Source organism: Malaclemys terrapin, chromosome 9, assembly GCF_027887155.1.
Source record: "Malaclemys terrapin pileata isolate rMalTer1 chromosome 9, rMalTer1.hap1, whole genome shotgun sequence".
Lineage (NCBI taxonomy): Eukaryota > Metazoa > Chordata > Testudines > Emydidae > Malaclemys > Malaclemys terrapin.
Genome location: NC_071513.1, coordinates 50,480,915 through 50,504,635, shown reverse-complemented (window position 1 = coordinate 50,504,635; position 23,721 = coordinate 50,480,915). Strand labels below are relative to the sequence as shown.

Below are 23,721 nucleotides of genomic sequence, written 5' to 3'. Positions count from 1 at the left end.
GATTCATCCATTGATACAGTTGTCACTACTGCCTCAGGCCTGAATTAGTTTCCCTTTCCCTCATCCTAGATTGGTTGCTGGATCCGGAGACATCTGGGTTATCCATCAGTTACGTCAAGGTACAGCCTTCCATCCCCCTGTCAAAGGATTCTCCATTTTTGCTCACCGGGTGTCTTCCAAACTTATTAAGGGTCTGGGTAATCTCTTACCCCTACACTAGACATCCCACCCCATCTTGGGACCCCAACCTGATTCTCAATCACTTCACAAGACCTCCATTTGAACCTGTTCCCTACTTCATTTATCTATGAAGACAGCCTTCCTAGTTGCCATCGTGTCGGCCCGTAGGGTCAGGGAGATTGGAGCCTTGATGGCAGATCCCCCCTTTACCATGTCCGTTTGTGATAAGGTCTCCTTACATCCGCATCCTAGGTTCCTAATCAAGGTTACATCGGATTTTCATCTTAACCAATCTATCCATCTACCAGAATTTTTTCCAAAGCCTCACAATTTGGGAATCTTCTTTCCAGACTCTGAACTTTAGAAGGCCCTTGGCCTTCTACCTTGATAGGACTGAGCAGTTTAGGAGATTACCTAGACTCTTCGTAGCCTTTGCAGACAGATCTGAGAGGGCTTCCATTTCTGCACAAAGACTTTCAAAATGGATAATTTGTAGTATCTACACCTGTTATGACGTTGCAGGTGGTCAGCACCTCCAGGTCTGAGAGTGCATTCAACCAGATCGCAAGCAACAACTACTGCATTTTTGAAGAATGTCCCAGTATCTAAGCTATGTAGAGCAACTACCTGGTCTCCAATCTATATATTTTCAAAGTGTTCCACCCTGCTCCATGCCCTTAGATCTGATGCAGTGTTTGGCTCTACAGTACAGTCCTCAGTTCTGGATTCTGTTCTGAAACTCCTGCCCCCTTCATTGGATACTGCTCTGAAATGGGGCACACATAGGGATGGGATACGACTTGAAGAAGAAGGAAATGTTACTCACCCTGAGCAGTAACTGGAGTTCTTCGAGATATGTATCCCTATGGGTGCTCCACTACCCGCTGTCCTTCCCCTCTGCTTTGGTTGTTTCTTAGGGGATGACTGAGTAGAGGAGGAACTGAAGGCGGGTTGCCAGAGCACCCCTATGTATCCTCGGTGTCTGCCACCAGGAGACATAGGGAACATGCATGGGCTGAATGGGCACTGCTAGCTAGAAATCTCCAATCAAGGGCTCGAGAGGTGCAGGTGGCCCTGAAATGGAGCACACATAGGGACACATCTCGCAGAACTACAGTTACAGCCCAGGGTGAGTAACGTTTTCTTAGCCATCAGTCTAATATTGGTTCATAAACTGTTAGTACAACGATGACCACTTAGATTGTTCAGCATACTCTCTTATCAACAGTGGCCAATTGAAAGTTGGCTAGGAAACCTAGTTTGTCAGTGGTCCACGCCCACCTATCCTCCTTAATAAAATTAAACATACAGGTAGGAAACCTAGAGCTGTTGGATAGCTGTTACATTCAATCATACGGCATGAGTGAACATGCAGGAAAGTAATACTGCTCTGCATTTGAATGCATCACAAATTCATGCAAAGGAACTTTTAAAATCATGAATATCTATTTACAGCAAAAAAAAAAAGTGGCATAAACAGACACTACTTATTGGTTTCATTTTAGATTTTTCTAGTTTCAAAAGGATTGGTTTTTTTGCTGTTGTTTTTTGTTTGTTTGTTTGTTTTTTAAGCAGCATCAGGGTTGCCAGCTTTCCCAGTACTGGATGTTTTTCTCAAAGCCCCAGTGCCTGGAGTCATATGAACATCTCAGCTTTCATTGAAAAACAAAGTTTCTAGTCCTCATGGTTGTGGAGGAAAAATGGAAAATATGAACCCCAATGGCTCAAAAACCAGAATGCAAACAAAAAGAATCCAAAACTTATTTCAAAATGTCATGCTTTTTGAATGCTTGGGGTTGGTAATGCTATAGCATTTTGGGAGGGGTTGGGGAAACACTGATGGAAGGAAGGGCCTATACATAATTTGGGATAGTAGTTAGGAAACTAAAGTTGCAGTGATGAGCTATCGTAGCTGAGGGTAGCTTCACAAATATTTAAAGTGTGAGCATACGTATTGTAATGCAAATCTGCAGAATTTCAACAAATGTTAGTTTTCCAGCATGTTTTTAGAGGTACCCCCACTATCTCTACTTCTGAATGGTGGTGTCCTTTAATGGATGCCGCACGTCAGGCATTCCAGGCTGCAGATGTAGTTTGAGACATGCAAATACAGCATTTGAATGCCAGAATAATTTCCTATTAAGGTATTTACTTGTCAATCCAAGAAAAAGATCCTAAAACACCAGGATGTGCCTCAATAGATTTAAAAGTCTGGTCTCCATTAACAGTACATTTACAAATAGCTTATAACAGGTTAGTACACAATGACTGTTTTTGACAAATAGTTTATAACAATTGATAAGAATTAAGGCCAACGGGACAACGTGTTGCTTGTAATCATGGCCTATAAACTTCTAACAGTCTCTACTGATGTGCTTATAACCTACTACAATACATGCCATTAATGTCTGTAACATGCTTCTAACATCTAATAATCATTTATTAACCCATATGTGGAATCTTGCTACCAAGTGTGACTGAAAGTTTTTTCCATTTAGTGAAATACTGACTTGAAACAGCTCTGTTTTAAAAAATTGTCATTATCTTATGAGGAATAGATTTCTCCTTAAGATGTCCATAGAGCTTTCCCAAGAATTTTGGATGTTATATCTCTTTCTCCTGCCCTTTGGATGTGTTGGCTATTTGGAGTGTAAGCTCTTTGGGGCAAAGCCTGTCTCTTAATGTGTGTATATACAGCACCTAGTGCAATGGGGCCCTGCTCTCAGTGGATCACCAGGTATTACTGGAATAAACATAACTTGATTAATGCATTTTTCTTTCGTGACAAGTACTTGATAAATGTTGATGTGATACTTGTAAGGTTTAATATTCTTATCTCGACATTTTGTCATTACATTCTTAAATGCAATGGACCTCTCACACACTGTTTTTTGCATTTGATGACGTGTTGATAGAAGTGTGTGTGTATCCGTGGTCTCTGTAGAACAGTCTTTCTGTGCTTCCTTAAGTGTTAGCAAGATTGGAACCTATCATGCACATAAGTATGCATCTGAGTGTTTCAGTTTATTTCAGTGGCACTACACGTGAGTAGGGTTACACACCTGCCTAAGTGCATAACCCATTCTGATAGCGTGGCTATCTGTCCACTTCCAGAGTCTGGAGCACAGCATAGATGTCAGATCTGCTACTGTCTCTGATGTAATGCCACTGCTTCTTTAGCTCTAGCAGTAAGAGAGTCATGGCTTTAGCTCCAGCAGTCCCAGATCCAATCCCCACAGATGGCCTCAGCAGGGCATCATTGGAAGTGTTTGCAGGATCAGGGCCTTGGGTGTCCAATCCATTCACATTTGCTTGATTAATTCACATGCCAGGGGCACAGAGGGAAGCTCCTTGCATAGACAATCAGCTTCAGCCTCTCTGCCTGGCTCTTGGCTGCCCACATCATTCCATGCAAATGTGCACACACTCTGCACCACCCAGGAAGCAGCTTTCTTGTTTAGTAACAATTCTCATTTCCTTCCATGAGTGCGAGAATGGGTCATCACCACTTCAGAGCCGTCAGTCATGTGGAAGAGATGAGGCGTATGACTGGTGCGTGGGAGACAGATGAACAGAACTTCAGACCATCTATGGGAAAAACTGGAGACAGCCTGATACAGTCAAAACACTTATAAATATCCAATATCCATGACTCTTCAGGGATCTTCGCCTTTCTTTGGGATGATAACAAGCCTCTTTAGCTCCTCTCCAGTAACCTAGATACTGTCCATTGGGGGAGACAGAGGTGAGACTGCCCTTGTACTGGGAGACAACTCATTGCTTTTGCATCACATCACTTCATTTCTCTCAGGTAAGTGGAGAAGGAAAGCATTCACTGGGATTTGATATGACTGTGGGCTACTTGAGAAGGATGATTTAGGAACCAAATGCATCTGCTCTGAGTGATGATGATGATGATTTATTTGAATTACTGTAGCACCTAGGTCTAACATCAATGGAAGGTTACAGGGAGTGGAGATTTCAGAGTAGAGTTTCTCTGGGGTTCCCAATCTGGGACTGATTCAGCCTTTGTTGCCAAGCCTTGGGCATCTGTGCTTGTTGGTTTGTGATTGTTGGTGTAGAACAGGGGTAGGCAACCTATGGCATGCGTGCCAAAGGCAGCATGTGAGTTGATTTTCAGTGGCACTCACACTGCTCGGGTCCTGGCCACTGGTCTGGGGGGCTCTGCATTTTAATTTAATTTTAAATGAAGCTTCTTAAACATTTAAAAAACCTTATTTACTTTACATGCAACAATAGTTTAGTTATATATTATAGACTTTGTCATAACTATAAAGGGAAGGGTAACAGCTGTCCTGTATACAGTACTATAAAATCCCTCCTGGCCAGAGACTCCAAAATCCTTTTCCCTGTAAAGGGTTAAGAAGCTCAGGTAACCTTGCTGGCATCTGACCCAAAGGACCAATAAGGGGACAAGATACTTTCAAATCTTGCGGGGTAGGGGGGAAAGGCTTTTGTTTGTGCTCTTTGTTTGGGAGTTCGTTCGCTCTTGGGACTGAGAGGGACCAGACATCAATCCAGGTTCTCCACATCTTTTTAAACAAGTCTCTCCTATTTCAAACTTGTAAGTAAATAGCCAGGCAAGGCGTCTTAGTTTTACTTTGTTTTCTCAACTTGTAAATGTACCTTTTACTAGAGTGTTTATCTTTGTTTGCTGTACTTTGAACCTAAGACTAGAGAGGAGTCCTCTGAGCTCTTTAAGTTTGATTACCCTGTAAGGTTAATTTCCATACTGATTTTACAGAGATGATTTTTACCTCTTTCTTTAATTAAAAGCCTTCTTTTTAAGAACCTGATTGATTTTTCCTTGTTTTTAGATCCAAGGGGGTTGGATCTGTATTCACTCGGAGTTGGTGGGAGGAAGGAGGGGAATGGTTAATTTCTCCTTGTTTTAAGATCCAAGGGGTTTGGATCTGTATTCACCAGGGAATTGGTGAAAGGTTTCTCAAGGCTACCCAGGGAAGGGAATTAGTTTTTGAGAATGGTGGCAGCGGACCAGAACTAAGCTGGTAGTTAAGCTTAGAAGTCTTCATGCAGGCCCCCACATTTGTACCCTAAAGTTCAAAGTGGGGATACAGCCTTCACAGACTTAGAGAAAGAGACCTTCTAAAAACATTTAAATGTATTACTGGCACGCAAAACCTTAAATCTGAGTGAATAAATGAAGCCTCAGCACACCACTTCTGAAAGGTTGCCGACCTCTGGTGTAGAATCTTTCTCCCTTCAGGATTTCATCTCCTCTAGTGACCCACCAGTGGCCTGTCGTGTATGAGATCAGCTGACAGAGAACCTGTTTGCAGCTTGAGGGGAAAAGTTAATCAAAGCCGTTAAACTTCTGCTGGGAAAGAGATGGATGCCATTTCCAAAGCATCCCAAGGGATGTCCCTTTGTACAAGAAACAGGGAGATTGTGGTTGTCGTTGCCTTCTGTCATGTGTGGCTGCCAGTGTGCAATGAGCCTGTGGGCTCAATCCAATTCCTAGCAAGTGATGCCCACATCACACTTGGCCCAGAAGAGCAGCTTCTTTGGAAGGCTAAGCAACGAATGGTTGTTTATCACTTGAACTGTGGTAGTGCCTAGAGACTCCAACTGAGATCTGGACCCCATTGTGCTAGGTGCTGTTCAAACACATAGTGCCTGCCTCAAAGAGTGGGGGAGGGATAGCTCAGTGGTTTGAGCATTTGGCCTGCTAAACCAGGGTTGTGAGTTCAATCCTTGAGGGAGCCATTTAGGGATCTGGGGCAAAAATCTGTCTGGGGATTGGTCCTGCTTTGAGGAGGGGGTTGGACTAGATGACCTCCTGAGGTCCCTTCGAACCCTGATATTCTGTGATTCTATGATAATCATAATAGACAAAACAACAGGTGGTGGGGAAACAGAGGCTCACAAGGGGACATGAATTCCTGAAGAGGGTATAGCAGATCAGCATCAGAGGCAAGAATCACACTGGACCTCCCAACTCTCAGTCTAGCACTCTCTCCAAGTCCATCAATGTCAGTGAATTTACATTAGCAAAGGTTTGAGAGCAGAGCATCCCAAGCAATAGTGCACAAATCTTGTAATGTGCAAATTATATTGTTACTCACTCTAGAGTCTTCCTGGCACCTGATTAGTTTATCATTAGTCAGTTGCACTGGCTGGCTAGCTTCTGCACTGCATGGGCTTCAAATATTAAGCTTCCTTAGAACGTGAAATAGCTGGGCTAAGAGAATTCTCAGTCCGCTTCCTTCTGGTTTAGTTCTGGCAGGATGAATTGTTCTACCCACTTCCACTCTTGCAAAATTGATGCATCTCACCCCGATGCTGAGGTTTTGCAGGACATCAGAGGTGTACAAGGGGTTGTTGGGTAATTATTTTGACTTTCACTTCTGAAATTTCACTTCACCAGTTCCAGTTCGGTCTATTTTTTTGAAGCAAAATCATTTTAAATGATTACCTTACTGTGATTGCACAATAAATGCCATAGAATCCAGAGGCATCAAATAAATTAGTTAAATAGTAACTTTACTGTTCAGGCACGATACTATAAAAAGCACTGGAAATCTGTTTAATCCAAATGGGCATATACTGATGTGAGTTAATTGAATGTCTCAGCAAGACTGAATTTCATTTGCTGCAGCTGTTGCCTGCAAAACTACTAGCCATAGTTAAAAATCGCTGCATGTTGTAAGTATGCTGCCACTTTATTTGCACCAGTAAATGCTCAGAAATTAACTTTGTCTGACTACAATACCCCCCAAAATGGGGTGTTGCATTGACCCTTTATAATTTGTAGTTCCTTGTTATACAAATTAAAGTGAATCTAGATTGATATTACCCAATTTCAAAATAATACTGCGCTACTCTTACTAAACGATGACTAACTGTTTACTAATCAAGCCGTTCACTTGATGCTAAATGCTTGGGAAAAGGTTATTTGAGATACTGATCTACCTACACAACTATTGCCGATATACAGGAACCCTCATTTTCTACTGATGTAGGGCCAAATTTTGGTCTTGGTTCTATCAGTTTAAACATGGGCGGCACATGAAATGCCAGCTGGGGTTGGCTAGCCCCGCCCCTTCCACCTGAGGTCCCTCTAGGATTTATTTATTATCTCATAGACTTTAAGACCAGAAGGGACCATCATGATCATCTAGTCTGACCTCCAGCACATTGCAGGCCATGGAGCCTCACCCACCCACTCCTGTAATAGACCCCTAACCTCTAGCTGAGTTACTGAAGTCCTCACATAATGGTTTAAAGACTTCAAGTTACAGAGAATTTACCATTTACATTAGTTTAAACCTGCAACTGACTGGTACCCCATGCTGCAGAGGAAGGCCAAAAAAACCCAGGGTAGTGACTACAGCCCCCAACCGAGATCAAAGCCTCAGCATGCTGAGCACTTTACAAACACATGGTAAGAGACAGTCCCTGCCCTGGAAATCTTAATATAAACAGTGAGTTCCTTTTCTGGCCCTCTCTCATCTGTTGTTCTCAAACTGTAAGACATTTGGGGAAACAAACAAAATTTTGACCACAAGGCTGTGGAGATCATGTTTTAAGTTCCTATTTAAGGAGTTTCTCACTCCAACAGAGCTTGTTGATTTTATTAGAGATACTTACCTTTCTCTGCCTGGGATGTGAGTTTCAAGAAGGGATTATTTAAATATATTCTTGCTTTTTCATAAGCTATGTGGGGTTTTTGTCAAGAAATGGTCTCTCTGATCTGGGACATTACTAAAGTTGCAATCCCACTGCAATATATTGACTTTATGAGATCCGTGCAATAGCCCCTGATAGATACAAAGATTTGTTCAGTTGTCTTTATAGATGGCAAAATATACCATTTATTTGGTTTGGAAATCCAAGAATCTACCCAGGAGCCAACTTTGGTGCAGATCAATATCTTTCAGTCTTAGCCCCTACTTGAAAGAAAGCCTCCAACTATTCCCAACGCTGGCCAGTAGAATTTGGCCATGCTGGGCTCCTTTCTTAGCTTGCTGTAACAGCAGAAGCTGCTTAAACCCAGTGACTAGAACAGGGAGTGATATCCTGGTGATCTAGGTATTATTCCCAACTTTGAATGGCCTTTGGCAATCACTGCACCTTTCTGTGCCTCTATTTCCTCCTCTGTGAAATGGGATGATGGTACTCACCTCCTTTGTGAAGTGCACTGGGCACTCTGGCTGCAAAGTGCGAGGGAAGAGCTAGGTGTTGATTAGTAGCAATCTGGTAGTGTTAACTTATTGCTGTTCTTGGGCAGATATTTTCATATTTTCATATCCTTTAAAAAGCTGTCTAAATGAGACGTGTCCGTATTGCACCAGAAGGTTCCCCTCTCATCCTAGGGCTGGGTTTTTTAGATTAGTTATGAATTACATCTCTTTATCCATGGTATCTTTGGCCTGGTCTACACTGCGGGGGAGGGGGGGGAATCTATCTAAATTACACAACTTCAGCTACATGAATAACATAGCTGAAGTCGACATACTTAGATTGATTTACTGTGGTGTCTTCACTGCGGTGAGTTGACTGCTGTCACTCCTCCGTCGACTCTGCCTGTGCCTCTCGCCGAGCTGGAATACAGGAGTCGACGGGAGAGTGCTCGGGGGGTCGATTTATCGCATCTAGATTAGACGCGATAAATCGATCCCCGCTGATCTGACCAGTAGTGAAGACATACCCTTTCTGTCATAAAAGATGAAGAGGTTTTGCTTTCATGACCAAATATTTTCTCTACTATATTTGGTATGCCTGGTCATAGCTGATAGATTTCAGGAAAGGGCACACTCAATCTAACAGCTTAAATCTCTTGGCGGTTAATTTTTCTCATGACGTGCAGAAAAAGGGCTATTCCTGTCCTTGTTAGAGAAGTTTTTCAGATGGAAGCTATACACTAGGCTCCAGATTTTTCAAGTGCCAGAACTCAAAGGCACCAGAACAGGGGGGATCAGGGGACCATGGCCCCATCACTTTTTAAAGTACAAGGGCTATCCCCTCCCACTTTGTACTGGCTGGGAGGGAGAGAGCAAAGAGGAGGAGGAAGGGGTGGGATCTTGGAGGAAGAGGCAGCGCAGGGGTGGGGCTTTGGGAGAAGAGGCAGTGCAAGGGTGGGGCTTTGGGGGAAGGGGCAGCGCAAGGGTGGGGCCTCATTTCAGGCACCGGTGGCTCCCCCACTTTTAGGGAGCTTCCATTGCCCCTGTCAGAACTCACCATTGGGTTGGATTTTGAGAGCTCACCAAAATAAAGAGGCCAGGTTTTCGAAAGCATTCAACGTCTCCCTTGTGCTAGCCAGCAGTAGGACTGAGGATGGAGAGTGGAAACAAAGCGGAAATACATTGAGTATATACAGCTCTTTATTGTCGATGCTTTACCATAGTTATGGCAATGCTCTTACCCGGGTACACGCAGCTAGAGTGAAAACATCCAGGCCTAGTGAGAAGGCAGACATGACCTTAATAGCAAGCAAAGAGGCAAGTGCCCATGGCTTAAGTACCTGAGTAAGTCTTAGAAATGGCATTTAGATGTCATACAAACCCAAAAGGGGAGTCCTATCCTCAGCGAAGCTCTGCAGAAGTCAGTGATACTGTGCTTCCTTCTACCAGATGAGGATCTGGCCCAGAGCGTGTGAAATCCAATCATTCCATTTCCCCCTCCCTTCTGTGCAGGGCTCACTGGCTTGACGACAATGTGCGTAGGGAAGTGCACTCGGATTCTGGGCCCATGCCTCATTGCCTTGGGTGTGCTTTCCATTGCTGCCAACGTGCTCCTCCTCTTCCCCAGCTGGACGTGGAGCTATGTGAAGGAGGGCCGCATCACCAAACAGGCTATGCAAGTGCCAGGAGTCTGGGGAGGAGGCATAATTGTAAGTGGTGTGACTCCTTTGCCCTCCTTTCCCTTTCCCCCAGCATGTGTGCACTGTCTTGGACAGAACATTCACCAAGGGAGTCACAGGACCAAGGCCTGGACACAGTGTGTCCAGTGGGTAGGGCATGATACCACTGGCCTGCTGGGTGACCTTGGGCAAGCCCATTCCCCGCTCTGTGCCTCAGTTTCCCCACCTGAGAAATGGGGACGTTGGTAAGCTGGGGAAGTGTTAGGCTCCATGCTAGAACCCCTGGCTGACATTCTATGGGCTGTGTTAGACAGCAGGGCAGACTGGATGATCAGGGTGACCCCTTACAGCCTTATGAAAGGCTTCTGGATGTCAGTACATCCCCTTTTTCCTCAGGGCTTTGTGTGCTGGTGGCTGACACTAACATACTTCTCATACCTACATACTGTATAAGACCTGACCTGAAGTCAGCTGAAAGACTCACATCGGCTTTAATAGGCTTTGGATCAAGTCCTAAGGGTAACAGAAAAGAAAATCCAGATAGAAAAATCACAAATTTACAAACCTCTTGGAACAGTTAACAGATTAAAATAATTAGTCCTTTCCCCCATAATGTCCTTAGTTGGTATAATGACCATTAGCAAGAATCACTTCCATGTCGCATGGGCGGCGCATGAACCACCGGCTGGGGGAGGCTAGCCCTCAGCCCTGTCCCTTCTGCCCCAGACACCACCCCTTCCACCCCTTCTGCCGGAGCCCAGAGCCCCACAGCCACCCACCCAGGGAGGGAAGACAGCGCCACCGCAGCCCTCCCTCCCAAGCCCTGGAGTGACAGGAGGGTGGGTGGCGAGGCCCCAGCCCCTGGAGCCGGGCTGCAGAGCAGAAGCAGAAGACCTGGGGGCAGAGCATGGGCGACGCCACGCCTGGCTGTTTGAGGAGGCACAGCCTCCCTCAGCCTATGGTACCTGCAGCCCATGCCGTGTCGTCATTTTGCCCATCTACTTGGTGCTAGTAATTTCTGTATTTGCTAATCCAAACTTCTCCATGCTGCTTTCCAGTGAGGCCATTTTGGGGCCTAGCCAGGTTCATGGTGACACATCAGGCCACTGAGTGAAATGATCATTATCTTCCAAGAAAGCTGCCCCAGAATGGCCACGCTTTGCTCTGAACCTCGGCAGTGCAATCAGGCGCCCTGGCAAGGGCTGGGATGGAGCTGGATAGCGAACAATAGTCTAATAACATATTTGATGAATTCTGGGATGCTTTTAAATTAACTTTTCTTACTGTTTGCCCAGCTCGGCTCCAAGATGACTACTGGTATGTTGTGCTAGTGTCAGTATAACTAGCAAAGTATCCTGTACAATTGTTTGCAGTGACTCCTTGGCTGCTTTTAAACAGTAATAATACTATTTTGCTGTTAGAGGAAAATCACTTTATGTGGCCTCATTGATGTCTTTGGCAAAATTCCCATAGACTTCAGTGAGTCCAGAATTCCACCCCGTATCGCCGGCTGCTTTAAAGGCATGTGTTATGTTCATAACTGAGGCACATAGACATTAAGTGATTTTGTCATTGGCAAAGCCCTGGTAATAGAACTCAGGTGTCTGTAGTCCCAGTTCTATTTTATTGGGAATTCATCTTCCATTTTGCATACACTGATTTGTTATCATTTATTTGTATTACTGTAGCTCCTACGAGCCCTAGTTACAGCCCATGACTAGGCCCAGGGCTCTGTACAAACACAGAATAAAGAGACGGTGGTGGATAATGGCTTCTAAATGCTGGTCCTTCTGACATTTCTAACTTTCTATGTGCAGCAAAACATATTTGCTCTAAAAGCAAAGCACACGTGCATAACCAGCCACCTAGACATTGCAGACAGATATTAGATAAACGTGGTACAGCCTATTGCCAGGGTTCTAACTTTAGCCCTAATCCCACGAGGAGCACAGCACCAGCCAGAACCTCCATGAATGACTTCGGTGGTGCTCTGCATAGGCATGAGGATCTGTCCACAGGTCTCGTTGCAGGATTTAAGACTGGGATGAAGGGTAGTTCATAAATGTTCCATGCTGAATAAGGGAAGGAACTCACTGCCAGCTCTTGGTGCCAGCAGACTGGATTGTACCATTCATCCTGAATCATTTCCTGCTCTCTCAGGTTCTTCTGGCCGCAACTGAGATCATGGCTGTTGGGTGGCACTGTGGCCGTTCCTCCGACTATGGAACTTGCCGGAATGTAAGACAGATTCCTTTGACTTGTGGAAAATGTTCTTATTTTAGCTGCAGAACCAGACTCCAGACCCACAGTTCCGGAGTTAACAGTCCTTACTTCTCTGTCACCAGGCTGCCAGATTTAATGGTGCTGTGTTAGTGTAGCCCCAGAAGGGAACGAGACGTTTTGCAAACAAATAGAAAGAAAAATTCCTTGGCTTATGTTCCAAACAGGCCACTGTTTAGATGGGGAGTGAGACAGTTCAACGGGCAGCAATTATGTGACAAAGAGAGGAAGGGTGATCCAGTGATTAGAGCTCTAGCCTGGAACTCGGGAGACCTGGGTTCATCTGCTTGCTCCGCCCTGGACTCCTTGTAGGGTTGCCAGGTGTCCGGTTTTTGACTGGAATGCCTGGTCGAAACGGGACCCTGGTGGCTCCGGTCAACACCACCGACCAGCCTGTTAAAAGTCCAGTCGGCAGTGCAGCAGGGCTAAGGCAGGATCCCTGCTTGCCGTGGCTCTACACTGCTTCCGGAAGCAGCATCATGTCCCCCCTCCTGCTCTTATGCATAGGGGCAGGAGGGGACTCCGCACGCTGCACCCACCCCAAGCACCAGCCTTGCAGCTCCCATTGGCCGGGAACCACGGCCAATGGGAACTGCGGGGGTGGCGCCTGCGGACGAGGCAGCATGCAGAGCCGCCTGGTTGTGCCTTTGCCTAGGAGCTGGAGGGGGGACACGATGCTGCTTCCAGGAGCTGCTTGAGGTAAGCGCCGCCCAGAGCCTGCACCGCTGACCCCCTCCCATGCCCGAACCCCCTGCCCCAGCCCTGATCCCCCTCCCGCCATCCTAACCCCTCGATCCCAGCCCAGAGCACCCCAAACCCCTCATCTCCGGCCCCACACCAGAGCCCCTACCCCTAGCTGGAGTCCACACACACACCCCACACCCCAACACCCTGCCCCAGCCCGGAGCCCCCTCTTGCACCCCACACTCCTCATCCCTGGCCCCACACCAGAGCCCGCACCCCCAGCCAGAGCCCTCACCCCCCTACACCCCAACCCCATGCCCCAGCCTGAAGCCCCCTCCCATACCCTGAACCCCTCAATTCTGGCCCCACCCTGGAACCCACACCCCCAGCACAGAGCCTGTACCCCTCCCACACACCAACCCCCTGCCTCAGCCTGGAGCTTCCTCCCATACTTTGAACCCCTCGGCTCCACCCCACAGCCCAGAGCCCCCTCCTGAACCCCAAACCCCTCATCCCTGGCTGAACCCCAGAGCCCTCAACCTCACCCCCTCCCACACCCCAATCCCCTGAGTCAGCCCAGTGAAAATGAGTGAGTGAGGATGGGGAGAGTGAGCAACAGAGGGGGGGGGATGGAGTAAGCAGGGGGCGGGGCCTCAGAGAAGAGGTGGGGCAGGGGTGGGGCAAGGGTTTCAGTTTTGTGCGAGTAGAAAGTTGGCAATCCTAATTCCCTACAGGCCCATCAAGGGAAATTTGGGGCCCCGTACACCATGTTTTCTGGGGCCCCACCCCCTCCCATTTCACATCAGTCACAGGCATTTTTGGTGGTCCCCTTTGCCCCGCTCTTGTCAGCCCTACTTCTTGTGTGAGCTTGGGTAAATCACTGAATGCTTCTGAGCCTCCATTTCTCCTCTGTGAACTGGGGATCACCCCGCCCCATAGGGGCGTTGAGGCTAAAAATATTATAGCTTGTGGGGGGCTCAGCTACTCCAGTAATGGGGGCCAGATTGGTACTACATCTGGCTGGTCCCATGGCTTTTTTGCCCTCCCCTCGTGCACCGGGGTGTGAATTGCACAGCACCAGAGACTTGCAGTCAGTGTTTGTGTGGGGTAGGGACCACATGCCACCTACCCAGCGATTCACGTTCTGCCTCTATATTTTACTAACAGCCCCGAGCATAGGAGGTTTTGGATGAGAATGATGATGCGCTGCTTGGTAAGCTAAGTCCCTGTTTTGCAAGTCCCCTTTTATCCGCATCTCTGCACCCACCCAGCAGGTTTAGGGTGCTGGGACTCTAATGGCAAAAACGACACAGCCTTTTCTCCAATGCAGATCTGAATGTTATTTTCACAAAAGCTTGTGCGAAAACAGGACCCTAGTTATCGCTCACTGCTCCGTCCCCACTGGCTGTTCTGTTAGGCAGGGCAAAAAAAAAAAATCCCATGCAGGAGCTTGCGGTTTGCCTCTAGCCTGCAGAAGCAAGGAACCTGCCTTTTTCGGCATTGCAATCCTGATGGGAGTTTCTGATCCTTAGGCTTTTTAAAGGGCCATGCCAGACAAGGGCAGGGAAATAGCCAGTGTGCCTGCCCTAATGGAGCTGGAAGAGTAATGCCCCCTAGCCCTTTCCTAGGGTATCTCATGCAAATCCAGCTTTCCGGGAGAGCATAAAGCAGGCTGCCCAGGGCAGCATATGCTCCCATCACAGTAATCTTGCACACTAAGGCCAGGCTTTCAAAAGGAGCCACTGAATTTGGGTGCCACCTGGGCCTGATGTTCAGTGGTGCTGAGGGCCTGCAGGTCTCATGACCTCTAGCTGGAGTCATGGGTGCTCAGCACCTCTGCAAGTCAGGCCCACTCAATCAATTGCCACTTTTGCAAATGGCCTCAGTGCCTCCTGGCTGAGTGTGGATGAGCAAGTTGAAGCGGAGGAGGAGAACCACAATGGCAGCCTTGGCTCCTGCCAGCGCTTTGTGTTGGATCAAGCCATGGGACTGATGTGATTATTTTCTGAGTGACTTCCTGTGCACATGTACCTAATAATGTGTTGGAAGGGGGTTAAGTGCACAGGGTCTTCTGCCTTGTGTAATCTCTTCCAGCATGCAGCAAGCTGCCGATCTGATCTGTCCATGTTTTGCAGCCACGGCACGCAGCTGTAACCGGTGGCGCAAGGTGCAGAGCAGTGGGGGATCAGGATTCATGTTGCAGTTGTAAAGAAGCTCTGACTACGAGCCGAGACACAGCTCTCATCTGCAGTGACTCCTTTGGTTAAAGTCATACAGTAGCTGCAAGGGTTTTCTAGCTTCTTCCAGCAGTTGTAACTGCAGTACCTGAGGCCATTAGAGTTCATTTTGCCCCCTGGGCAGTTTCTTGTTGCTCCAGTCTCTGCCAAGGGTAGGCCCAGCCATACGGGACTCCTGACATTTGAGGAGAGAAGCATGATCACCTGGAATTACAAGTTCGTTTCTGTGTCTTTTACCAACAGATGTTCCTTTCCATTGTATTGTCGGGGCTGGCGTTGCTGGGATCTACTGCTTGCTTTATCCTTTCGGGTGTGGGCTTGACAAATGGACCCCTCTGTCTATACAATCAGACTGAAGTCCCGAAGTGGGATTACCCTTTCGTAAACATGGAAAACCAGGCCTTCCACACCAGGTAGACGGAGCTTGTGTGACGTCCAGGCAGCAGTAGGGCTAAAATACCCACAAAACTTCATCTCTTCCCTTAATCTAACAATCTCAGAGAGAACGTTAATGATTCAGCATTCAACAGACTTGGTAACACTGAAAATGAAGTTCTCCTGATGGTAAAACCAGTATTACAGCAAGCTGGCTTGCTGTGAAACAGGGAGTGGAGCAGTCCAGGCTGAATAGCCACTAAAGATGACCTGAAAATGGGGGGATCGGTGGTGGGGGAGATTTATTCATAATACATAAAGACAGGTCTGAAAGGTGATTTTAAGGGTGGGGTTTTTTCCCTGCTTGTTTTTTCCATTAGAAATTCAGGTCCTGTCTAGCTGGGATGGCTCTGTGGTGCCTGGAGAAACAGTGAAAGTATTACATTAACAAGAGCCATGAGCTCAAGCTGATTGGATGTCAGTGTATGGCATCTTTAGCGTTTCCTGCTTTTGCTATTTAACTTCAAAGGCTACTGAACATTTTGGAGGAAGGAAGTATTTGTTGATGTTTTATAATTCAGACCTGATAGATCACAATACACACATCTGAGACCCCCTATGAGGTCCTTCAGAAAAGTCAAGGAAGATCTGATCAGATTCATGTTATTTTTAAAATTACAAAAGTAGCAGGCTGCCTTTATCCATCATAGTGAAGTGAAAAGGAAACACATGCACCCCCCCACACACACACTTTTTACACAGTCAACTGCATGTCACCCCTTCAGATGTCTTTGTCCTATCACTGTCTCATCAGAGTCTTTCTTTAAGGGCTCAGAATTATTTGTATGACCCATCACTCTGGAATTCAGTCTGCATCGAGCCCCCAAACATTGTAGTCTGGAACATCTACTTCTTCTCCATTCTGCTGGTCATCAGCGTGGTCGAAATGGTCCTGGCTTCTCTTCAGATCATCAATGGCTTCTTTGGATGCCTCTGTGGCTTATGTGAAGGCAAATAGGTAACTTCAATTCCTAATAATTCTCTGTGACTGCTTTTCCTCATCTTCCCTCCCTGTGTGAATGGTGCCACCAAAGATTTCAGGCAGAAACTCCTGCAGGCTTTCCTGCATGACCTGAATGCATCATCCTATTGCTGAGATTTCGCCCAGATGTGATGCACAATAAGGACTTGATCCTGTACAGAGTGGGAATGGAGTTATGTATCTGTGCAAGGTAAAATGTGGTGGACAGGGCTGGAAGTGGAGGACCGTATGAGAGCATGGCTGGCTGACCCCAAGTTACTGCCTTCTACTGGATTGGAGTAAAGGGTTAGGAGTCTATCTAGACCAGCTGTGTGAGAGGCAGCCGTGGGTTGAAATGTAGTGTTCAAAGCTGATGATGGGTCGTGTCTGGACCGAGATACACCCTGCAGTGCACCATGCTACACTGGATCAACGGATATTCTCACTGCAGGCCCACAGTGGTGGTGCAGTGTAATGGGGCTCTGGAATGCTCAGATGTAGCCAGTGCTCAGACAGGGCTGAGACATGCTCCCCTGGCCGTTCTTTCTTCCCACATGGTTAGGTCAATCCCAGCATTAGGAACCCAGTAGCGGAAAAAGAAATCTCCCTGAATATTCCTTTCAGGCAGGGCTTATTTCAGCCAGTGGCATATGCTAGTGGAGATAGGCAAGAATGTGATGATGGATTCAGCCAGTAGATTGAGTCAGGCCTTGTCTCGATGAGGGATTTAAAGGGGTGATCTATTTTAGGTAGGCTTGGAAGGATTCCGTTTTTATTGGTAAATGTCGATTTCACCGTACACCCCCCCCACACACATGCACATGCACACACACACACATGTGCGCACATACATGTGCACACCGCCTGTGATTGCACACACAGAGCAATGAAAAAAACATTCCTATTGATCATAATTGAAATTTACAGACAAGCAAAATAAGAAAAATACTGCTTGAAAACATAATAGTTTGATTTAAGGATATTTACTTTGTATATTTTGATGTGATAGAGACAGTTTGTTTTAACAGTTTTGAATTTCACCGTTTACTGTCATTAAATAATTATGATGTGATAATTTCCCCCATAATTTCACACAACTATGAACATTTAAATAAATAAAAATTGGGGAAAAAAATTAAACTGTCCATAATTTTGCATAACTGTGAAAGTTAAAATAGATACAAATCAGAAAAAATGCTTTAACATAAACATTATCATCCATCAAAATTATTTTAAAAAATTACAAATTCAGCTGAACTGATCAAGCTAAAACTGGAGGGGAATCTACACTATCATTTGACTTGCTAGAAGTGTTAACTGTGGCTACATTGAAAAAAACCTACTTAACACCAATCGAGTGAAGCTAACTCTGCAAACCCGCCATGTTTCCCAGTCGTGCCCAGGCCTTACCAGGCAGAGAGGGAAAGCCGAACAAAAATCTGGATGTTGTTGTAAAACCTTGTCTAAACTGAGGATTTTCAAGCAATCAATCTTCTAATATTGCCCTGGGGCTGCTCCACTGATGCTAACGCTGGTGGGAGGGCTAGTATGTACTGTCTGCTGCCATTTCCACTGCTGTGCCATCAAGAGCTGCTCTGAGCACATCTGGGAAGCTACCAGATGTTTAGGTCTAGGAAACAGATCATTTAGAGATGGACTATCCTTGCTCTCCTCCCGCTACAGGTGAGGCTAAAGTGCTATAATCTAAGCTGATTTGCTGTTTGATTTTGTTGTAGGTTCAGTGCACATCAGATTCCTGAGTTGCCTGGATTTTGCTATGCCGAGTAGAGGTGGCATTTACAAAGGGGTGATCATCCCAGAGCTTTGAGCCTCCTGCATCAGCTACACCTGTGCAAATATTAAACCGATCATGGTCTCCTGGGTAGCCATATTAGCTCATCACTACAAGGATATTTAATACACACTAGAATCACTGCCACCATTTTATTCCTGGGTGGCAACTAGAGCTGGATATCAGACTTACACTTTTGTGTTATGGAGCTACAATGTAGTTTCTGTATGAACACATTGTACTGAATTGATGGGGCCATTATATGAATACCCTCTGATTTCTACAGACGCAAACCCAGGAGGAAGCGGAAATAATCCATGCTAGCTGTTTACCTTTGTCTGGGAAGGGTGTGATGTTCCTTAGCACCAGATTCAGGAAATGCACAGACTCTTTGTCAAGGGAAGAACACTGTGCAAGCCTGGGACATAGACATGACAAATTCTGCACGTGCAAGGGATCGCTTTGAAGAACAAATGAATCCTGAGTCATCTGATCTGGTTTTTCCCACCCTGCAGTTTCTTCTGTGCTGATGCAATACCTCTGGATAGTGGCTTGAAACTGGCCTGTCTGAGGGCTGCTGATTAACAGAGAGATTATGGATGGACCATGTGACCCTTACGCTGACATTTTTGCTAAGGACAGAGAGAGGGAAGGGGGCATCAGTTGGGACCAATAACCTTTCTGACCTTTATTCATCATAACAAAGCAAAATAGCCACAAGCCCCATTTTTTCTGTTTGCACAACCCATATGACTGTAGCTCATGTAGCAATATTTATAGTGACATTAGTCCAAAATGTGGTTTATTTTTTCACTGTCTTTTAATTTATTAATTTATCTAATACATCTGCATTTAGACAAACTGAGTTGGAGCCTTCTGGATGCTTCCATTGGGTTTGATCGTTATTTGGCATCTCTGAAGAGTGAGAAACCAATTCCTGGGCTCTGGGTTAGGACCAACGTTCCCTCTAATTTTTTCCATCCATGTGCGGAATAAATTTTGTTATGTGCACTAAGATAATGTGTGGATGTGCGCCACCAGTAGAAACAAAACACCTAGATATAATTTTTTTTTAAAGTTACCATAGGGATAATTACTCCAGCCAGGGCAGGTTAAGCATTTTAGAACTCACTACTCAAAGAATTAAAATTAAGTGTAACAGAAATAAAAATTATGAAATGTATAGACCAGCCAAAAAAATAATAACACACTTTGAAAGACTAAAATTACAGAGAATATATGTGCATTGCTGGAAGTACCAAGAGGTAACAACAAAAATACAAGTATGTGTTGGGAGCTGGGAGTGTGAAAGACTGTGTGTGTGTGACACAGAGACAATGTGTGTGAGAGATACAGATTGAGTGTGTGTGTATGTGTGTGAGTGAGACACAGACAGTGTGTGTGCTGGCTGCTGAAGAAGTTTCTGAGAGATGCTGTGTGCTGTCTCTTTAAGGCACTCACTGAAAGCTCTCCTGCTCCTGAGCCCTGTCCCCCCTTCCCCACTCTGTGGAAATGGGGCACATGGGCAGGAGGGAGAGGGAGAGACAGAGAGAAAGTGTGTGTGTGTGAGAAAGAGTGAGAGAAAGAGAGAGAGAGATTGTGAGAGCTGACTGTTAGGGAAGTCTCTGAGAGACCGTGCGCTGTCTCTTTAAGGCACTCACTCGCTCACTCACCCAGAAGGCTGGTTCAAACCTCAGACCACAGCAGCCCTCTCCCACTCAGAGTCCTGAGCCAGGCTGTCCCCTCTCCCCTGCTCTGTGGAGATGGGGTACAGGGGTGGGAGAAGGGGGACACCCTGACATCAGCACCCCACTCTCCCGCCCCTTCTGCACAGCCAGCAGGAGGGTCCCGGAGCAGCCGCAGGAGCAACGTGGCTTCAAAGTAGCGGGGGGAGGGGCACCTGAACACACGCTGCCAGATGCGCACTTGATTAGCAGAGCTGTGCACGGCACTTGAATCACTCCTGGGTGACCGCCCAACCACACAGCTTAGAGGGCACCCAGCTCAGGACTGAGGTATGCTTTCTCCAAGGGCAGAGTGAATGAAGTCATCCCGTCCCCATTCCCAAATCTTGTCTGCTTACAAAGACTAGAATGTTGTAGTTTACGACTTGTAAACCCAGTGCCCATTGAAGACAATCAGGTACGTCCATGGATACTTAATAGGTACTGGAACAGATCCATGCTGAACTGCTGGACAGAACTGATACAGCCACACTGTTTACATGTGTATCAATGCTGGATATGTTTCATTGGACGCTTTTTGTCAAAAGAGGACACAATTTTTAATCATGAGGTAATGCCTATCCAAGAATGAGGTGACTTGAAAATCAGGCCCTGTCCTTCAACATTAAGGCAGTCTGGGGCCATTCATTTCTCTCATCGTTGAGGCTAAGATTTTGTCATGGTTATTTTTAGTAAAAGTCAGGGACAGCACATGGCAATAAACAAAAATTCACGGAAACCCATGACCTGATCCTGACTTTTACTAAAAAATACCCTGGGAAAAGGGGGACAAACAGAGCACTGCCGGGGCTTGCAGCTGCTCCAGCCCCTCTGCTGCTCCTGTGACAGGGGCTGACAGCTGCTGCTCCAGCCCCAGAGGAGCTGACCCAACCCCAGCTGCTGCTCTGGCAGCCCCAGGGCTGACAGCTGCTCCAGCCCTGCCCCAGAAGAAGTCACAGAGGTCCTGGAAAGTCACAGAATCTATGACAGAATCATAGCCTTACTCACTGTGAATTCAGAACTCTCCTAGGCACCACTGGAGGGAGCTAAAACCACAGCAACTGCCAAGCTTTGCTGTGGGTGCTTTTCTCCATCCATAGAAGGCAAAAGAAAACTCATTCTATTGCAACTTTCTTCTCCTGAGCTGTTTGTAAAGGAGCTTGCAACCCCGGACATGGCAGTTTTAGGGGGCGGAGGAGCGGGGGTTTAAAGGGTTAGAGGGATTGCTCTGGCCCAGGAGTGGTGTCTTCACCTCTAGCCAGAATGTGATGCAGAGTCCAGTGGCAGGCTGCCCACATATGTAGAGTTTTCTAACTCAGACTCCTGTTTGCTAGTAGGCAGATAGAGTCTTTGTCTATTACTTCTGATGACATCTTCAACTCTACCTAAAAGATTAGTCTCTCTCTCATATCTCTGCCTGCTTTCCTGCCTCTTAGGCAGCTAGTAATCTCCTCCCCCAACTGATAAGGTCAGAAATGTGGTGCCTAGATTTAAGAGGTGGCAGCACTTGGGATGGGTCAGTTTAGTGGTCACAGCCTACCCCCAGTGGAGGTTTATCATGATCAGTAGCAATAAATAACCATTATCAATCTACTTCGATGTTGCTGTCCTGCCATTCAGTCAGCTTCATGCACCCCCAGCCCCTCCCTTCCAACCCTTGCCAGAAAACTGCAGGCAAAATAATCAAGGCTCCAGCCACACTTCCTGCATGATGCTCCTCCTACCCAACCTCCGTTAGCTATATAGCTTTACCTCTGCTCCCCTCCCCCAACCTATTCTCTGCCTTCGTCTCTCCGCTACCCACCTCCTTTGCCTCTCTTGTGACAGATTTCTGTTACCAATCTGCCTGAGGCATCAGGTGATCAGGCTGAGGCCACAGGATCTTTAGGGGAGGAGATGATGAAACACACTAAGTGTCTAAATTTTAAAGCTTTATTAATAATAATAAAATAACACCAGAGAGTGATGGGTGCTCCCCATGTCACTCAGAGGAAGGAAGAAACCGTTAGTGCCCCAAGCCCTAACCCACTTTCATACTCACACATGCTCTACCCAAGGCTGGCTGTAATGTAAGAAGAAGAGGGGGAAGGGTGGAGTTTTTTTTTTTTTTTTTTTAAATGGTTGAGATCATAGAATATCAGGGTTGGAAGGGACCTCAGGAGATCACCTAGCCCAACCCCCTGCTCAAAGCAGGACCAATCCCCAATTAAATCATCCAACAGATTTTTGCCCCATATCCCTAAATGGCCCCCTCAAGGATTGAACGCACAACGCTGGGTTTAGCAGGCCAATGTGCAAACCAGTGAGCTTTCCCACCCCCCAGTTCTGGCCTGGGCCCGGGCCCAGGTCGTCTGGGGTTTGCTGTAATCTCCGACTTGCTTTGGCTCTCAGGAGGGTTTTAAGTCCTGGGTTTCTTTGGGGGTGTTTTCGACCAGTGCACTCTGTTCCTGGTGCTCTTTGTACCAGTCCAAACTGGCTCGCTGTGGCCTCCTCGGCTTCCCAAAACACCCCGGCTCCAGAGACTTGTTTTCCCCCCCATTGGCCTTTGCCGTCTCATTCGCTCTCACTGCTATCTCTGCAGCTTTGCTCAACTTCATTCTCCTCTTCTTATGGCTAGACAGCTGCAGATTTCTTGTCATGCCCGTGACCTTGGACTGGGACCAGCATCTTATCTTCACACGGAGCTAGCTAAAGTGTTGAGTTAACCCATTCTCTGCTCTCTTCCTTCTTCCCCGTCTTAGCCTCTCACTCCCTGCAAGGGAATTTCCATTCCATACTCACTCATACCTTTGACCTTTCCCAAAATGCCCTACAATGCTTGCAACCGCATTAGCAAAATACAATGCTGATCTGCCTTCCCCAGGGGACCACTTGAGGGAGGGGGGCATTAGTGTGTGACACTCTCACACACTTCCACTCTGACCCCTAAGTTTGGAACAGCCTTCCCCTCCCTCCGTGCCTATCACCCTCCTTTTCCAGAGGGCTGGCGGAAAGCTCAGCTTGTGCCAATAGTTCCAAAGGATAAAAGGGATAACCCAGGTAATTACAGGCCTGTCGGGCTGACATCAATCCCAGGAAAGATAATGAAGCAGCTGATATGGGACTTGATTAACAGAGAATAAAAGGAGAGTAATGTAATTAATGCCAAGCAACATGGGTTTATGGACAATAGATCCTGTCTAACTAACTTGGTATCTTTTTTTATGAAATTACAAAGTTGCTTGATTAAAAGTAATAGCATTGACATAATGGACTTTTGTAGGGCATTGGACTTTATACCACATGACATTTTGATTAAAAAACTGTGAAGAGATAAATATTAACATGCCCATATTAAATGGATTAAAAGCCACCTAACTGTTAGATCTCAAAATGTAATTGTAAACAGGGAATCCTCATCAACTGCGTGCGTTTCCAATTGGGTACTACAGGGATGGGTTCTTGGTCTTACGCTGTTAACAATTTTATTAAATGACCTGGAAGAAAACATAAAATCATGACTGATAAAGTTTGCAGACCACATACACATAGGGGGAGTGGTAAATAATGAAGAGGACAAGTCATTGATACAGAGCAATCTAGAT

The 23,721-nt window shown here is 46.3% G+C and overlaps 1 protein-coding gene across 1 annotated transcript; it reads left to right on the top strand.

The window, feature by feature from the left end:
• Window positions 1–1,326: 1,326 nt before the first annotated feature.
• Window positions 1,327–19,424, top strand: TM4SF19 (transmembrane 4 L six family member 19). The gene is made up of 6 exons (XM_054040079.1): window positions 1,327–3,991; window positions 9,858–10,054; window positions 12,185–12,262; window positions 15,469–15,638; window positions 16,429–16,618; window positions 18,358–19,424. Exons 2-5 carry the CDS (start codon window positions 9,878–9,880, stop codon window positions 16,616–16,618), a joined length of 615 nt encoding a protein of 204 aa, XP_053896054.1. The 5' UTR covers window positions 1,327–3,991; window positions 9,858–9,877; the 3' UTR covers window positions 18,358–19,424.
• The last annotated feature ends 4,297 nt before the right edge of the window (window positions 19,425–23,721 follow it).

Excerpts from the sequence above, each read along its gene's own strand:
- TM4SF19 (XM_054040079.1), top strand. The coding sequence starts at position 9,878 with ATGTGCGTAGGGAAGTGCACTCGGATTCTGGGCCCATGCCTCATTGCC. Across the intron at positions 10,055-12,184 it reads TCTGGGGAGGAGGCATAATT|GTTCTTCTGGCCGCAACTGA; the intron begins GTAAGTGGTGTG and ends CTGCTCTCTCAG. Across the intron at positions 12,263-15,468 it reads ACTATGGAACTTGCCGGAAT|ATGTTCCTTTCCATTGTATT; the intron begins GTAAGACAGATT and ends TTTTACCAACAG.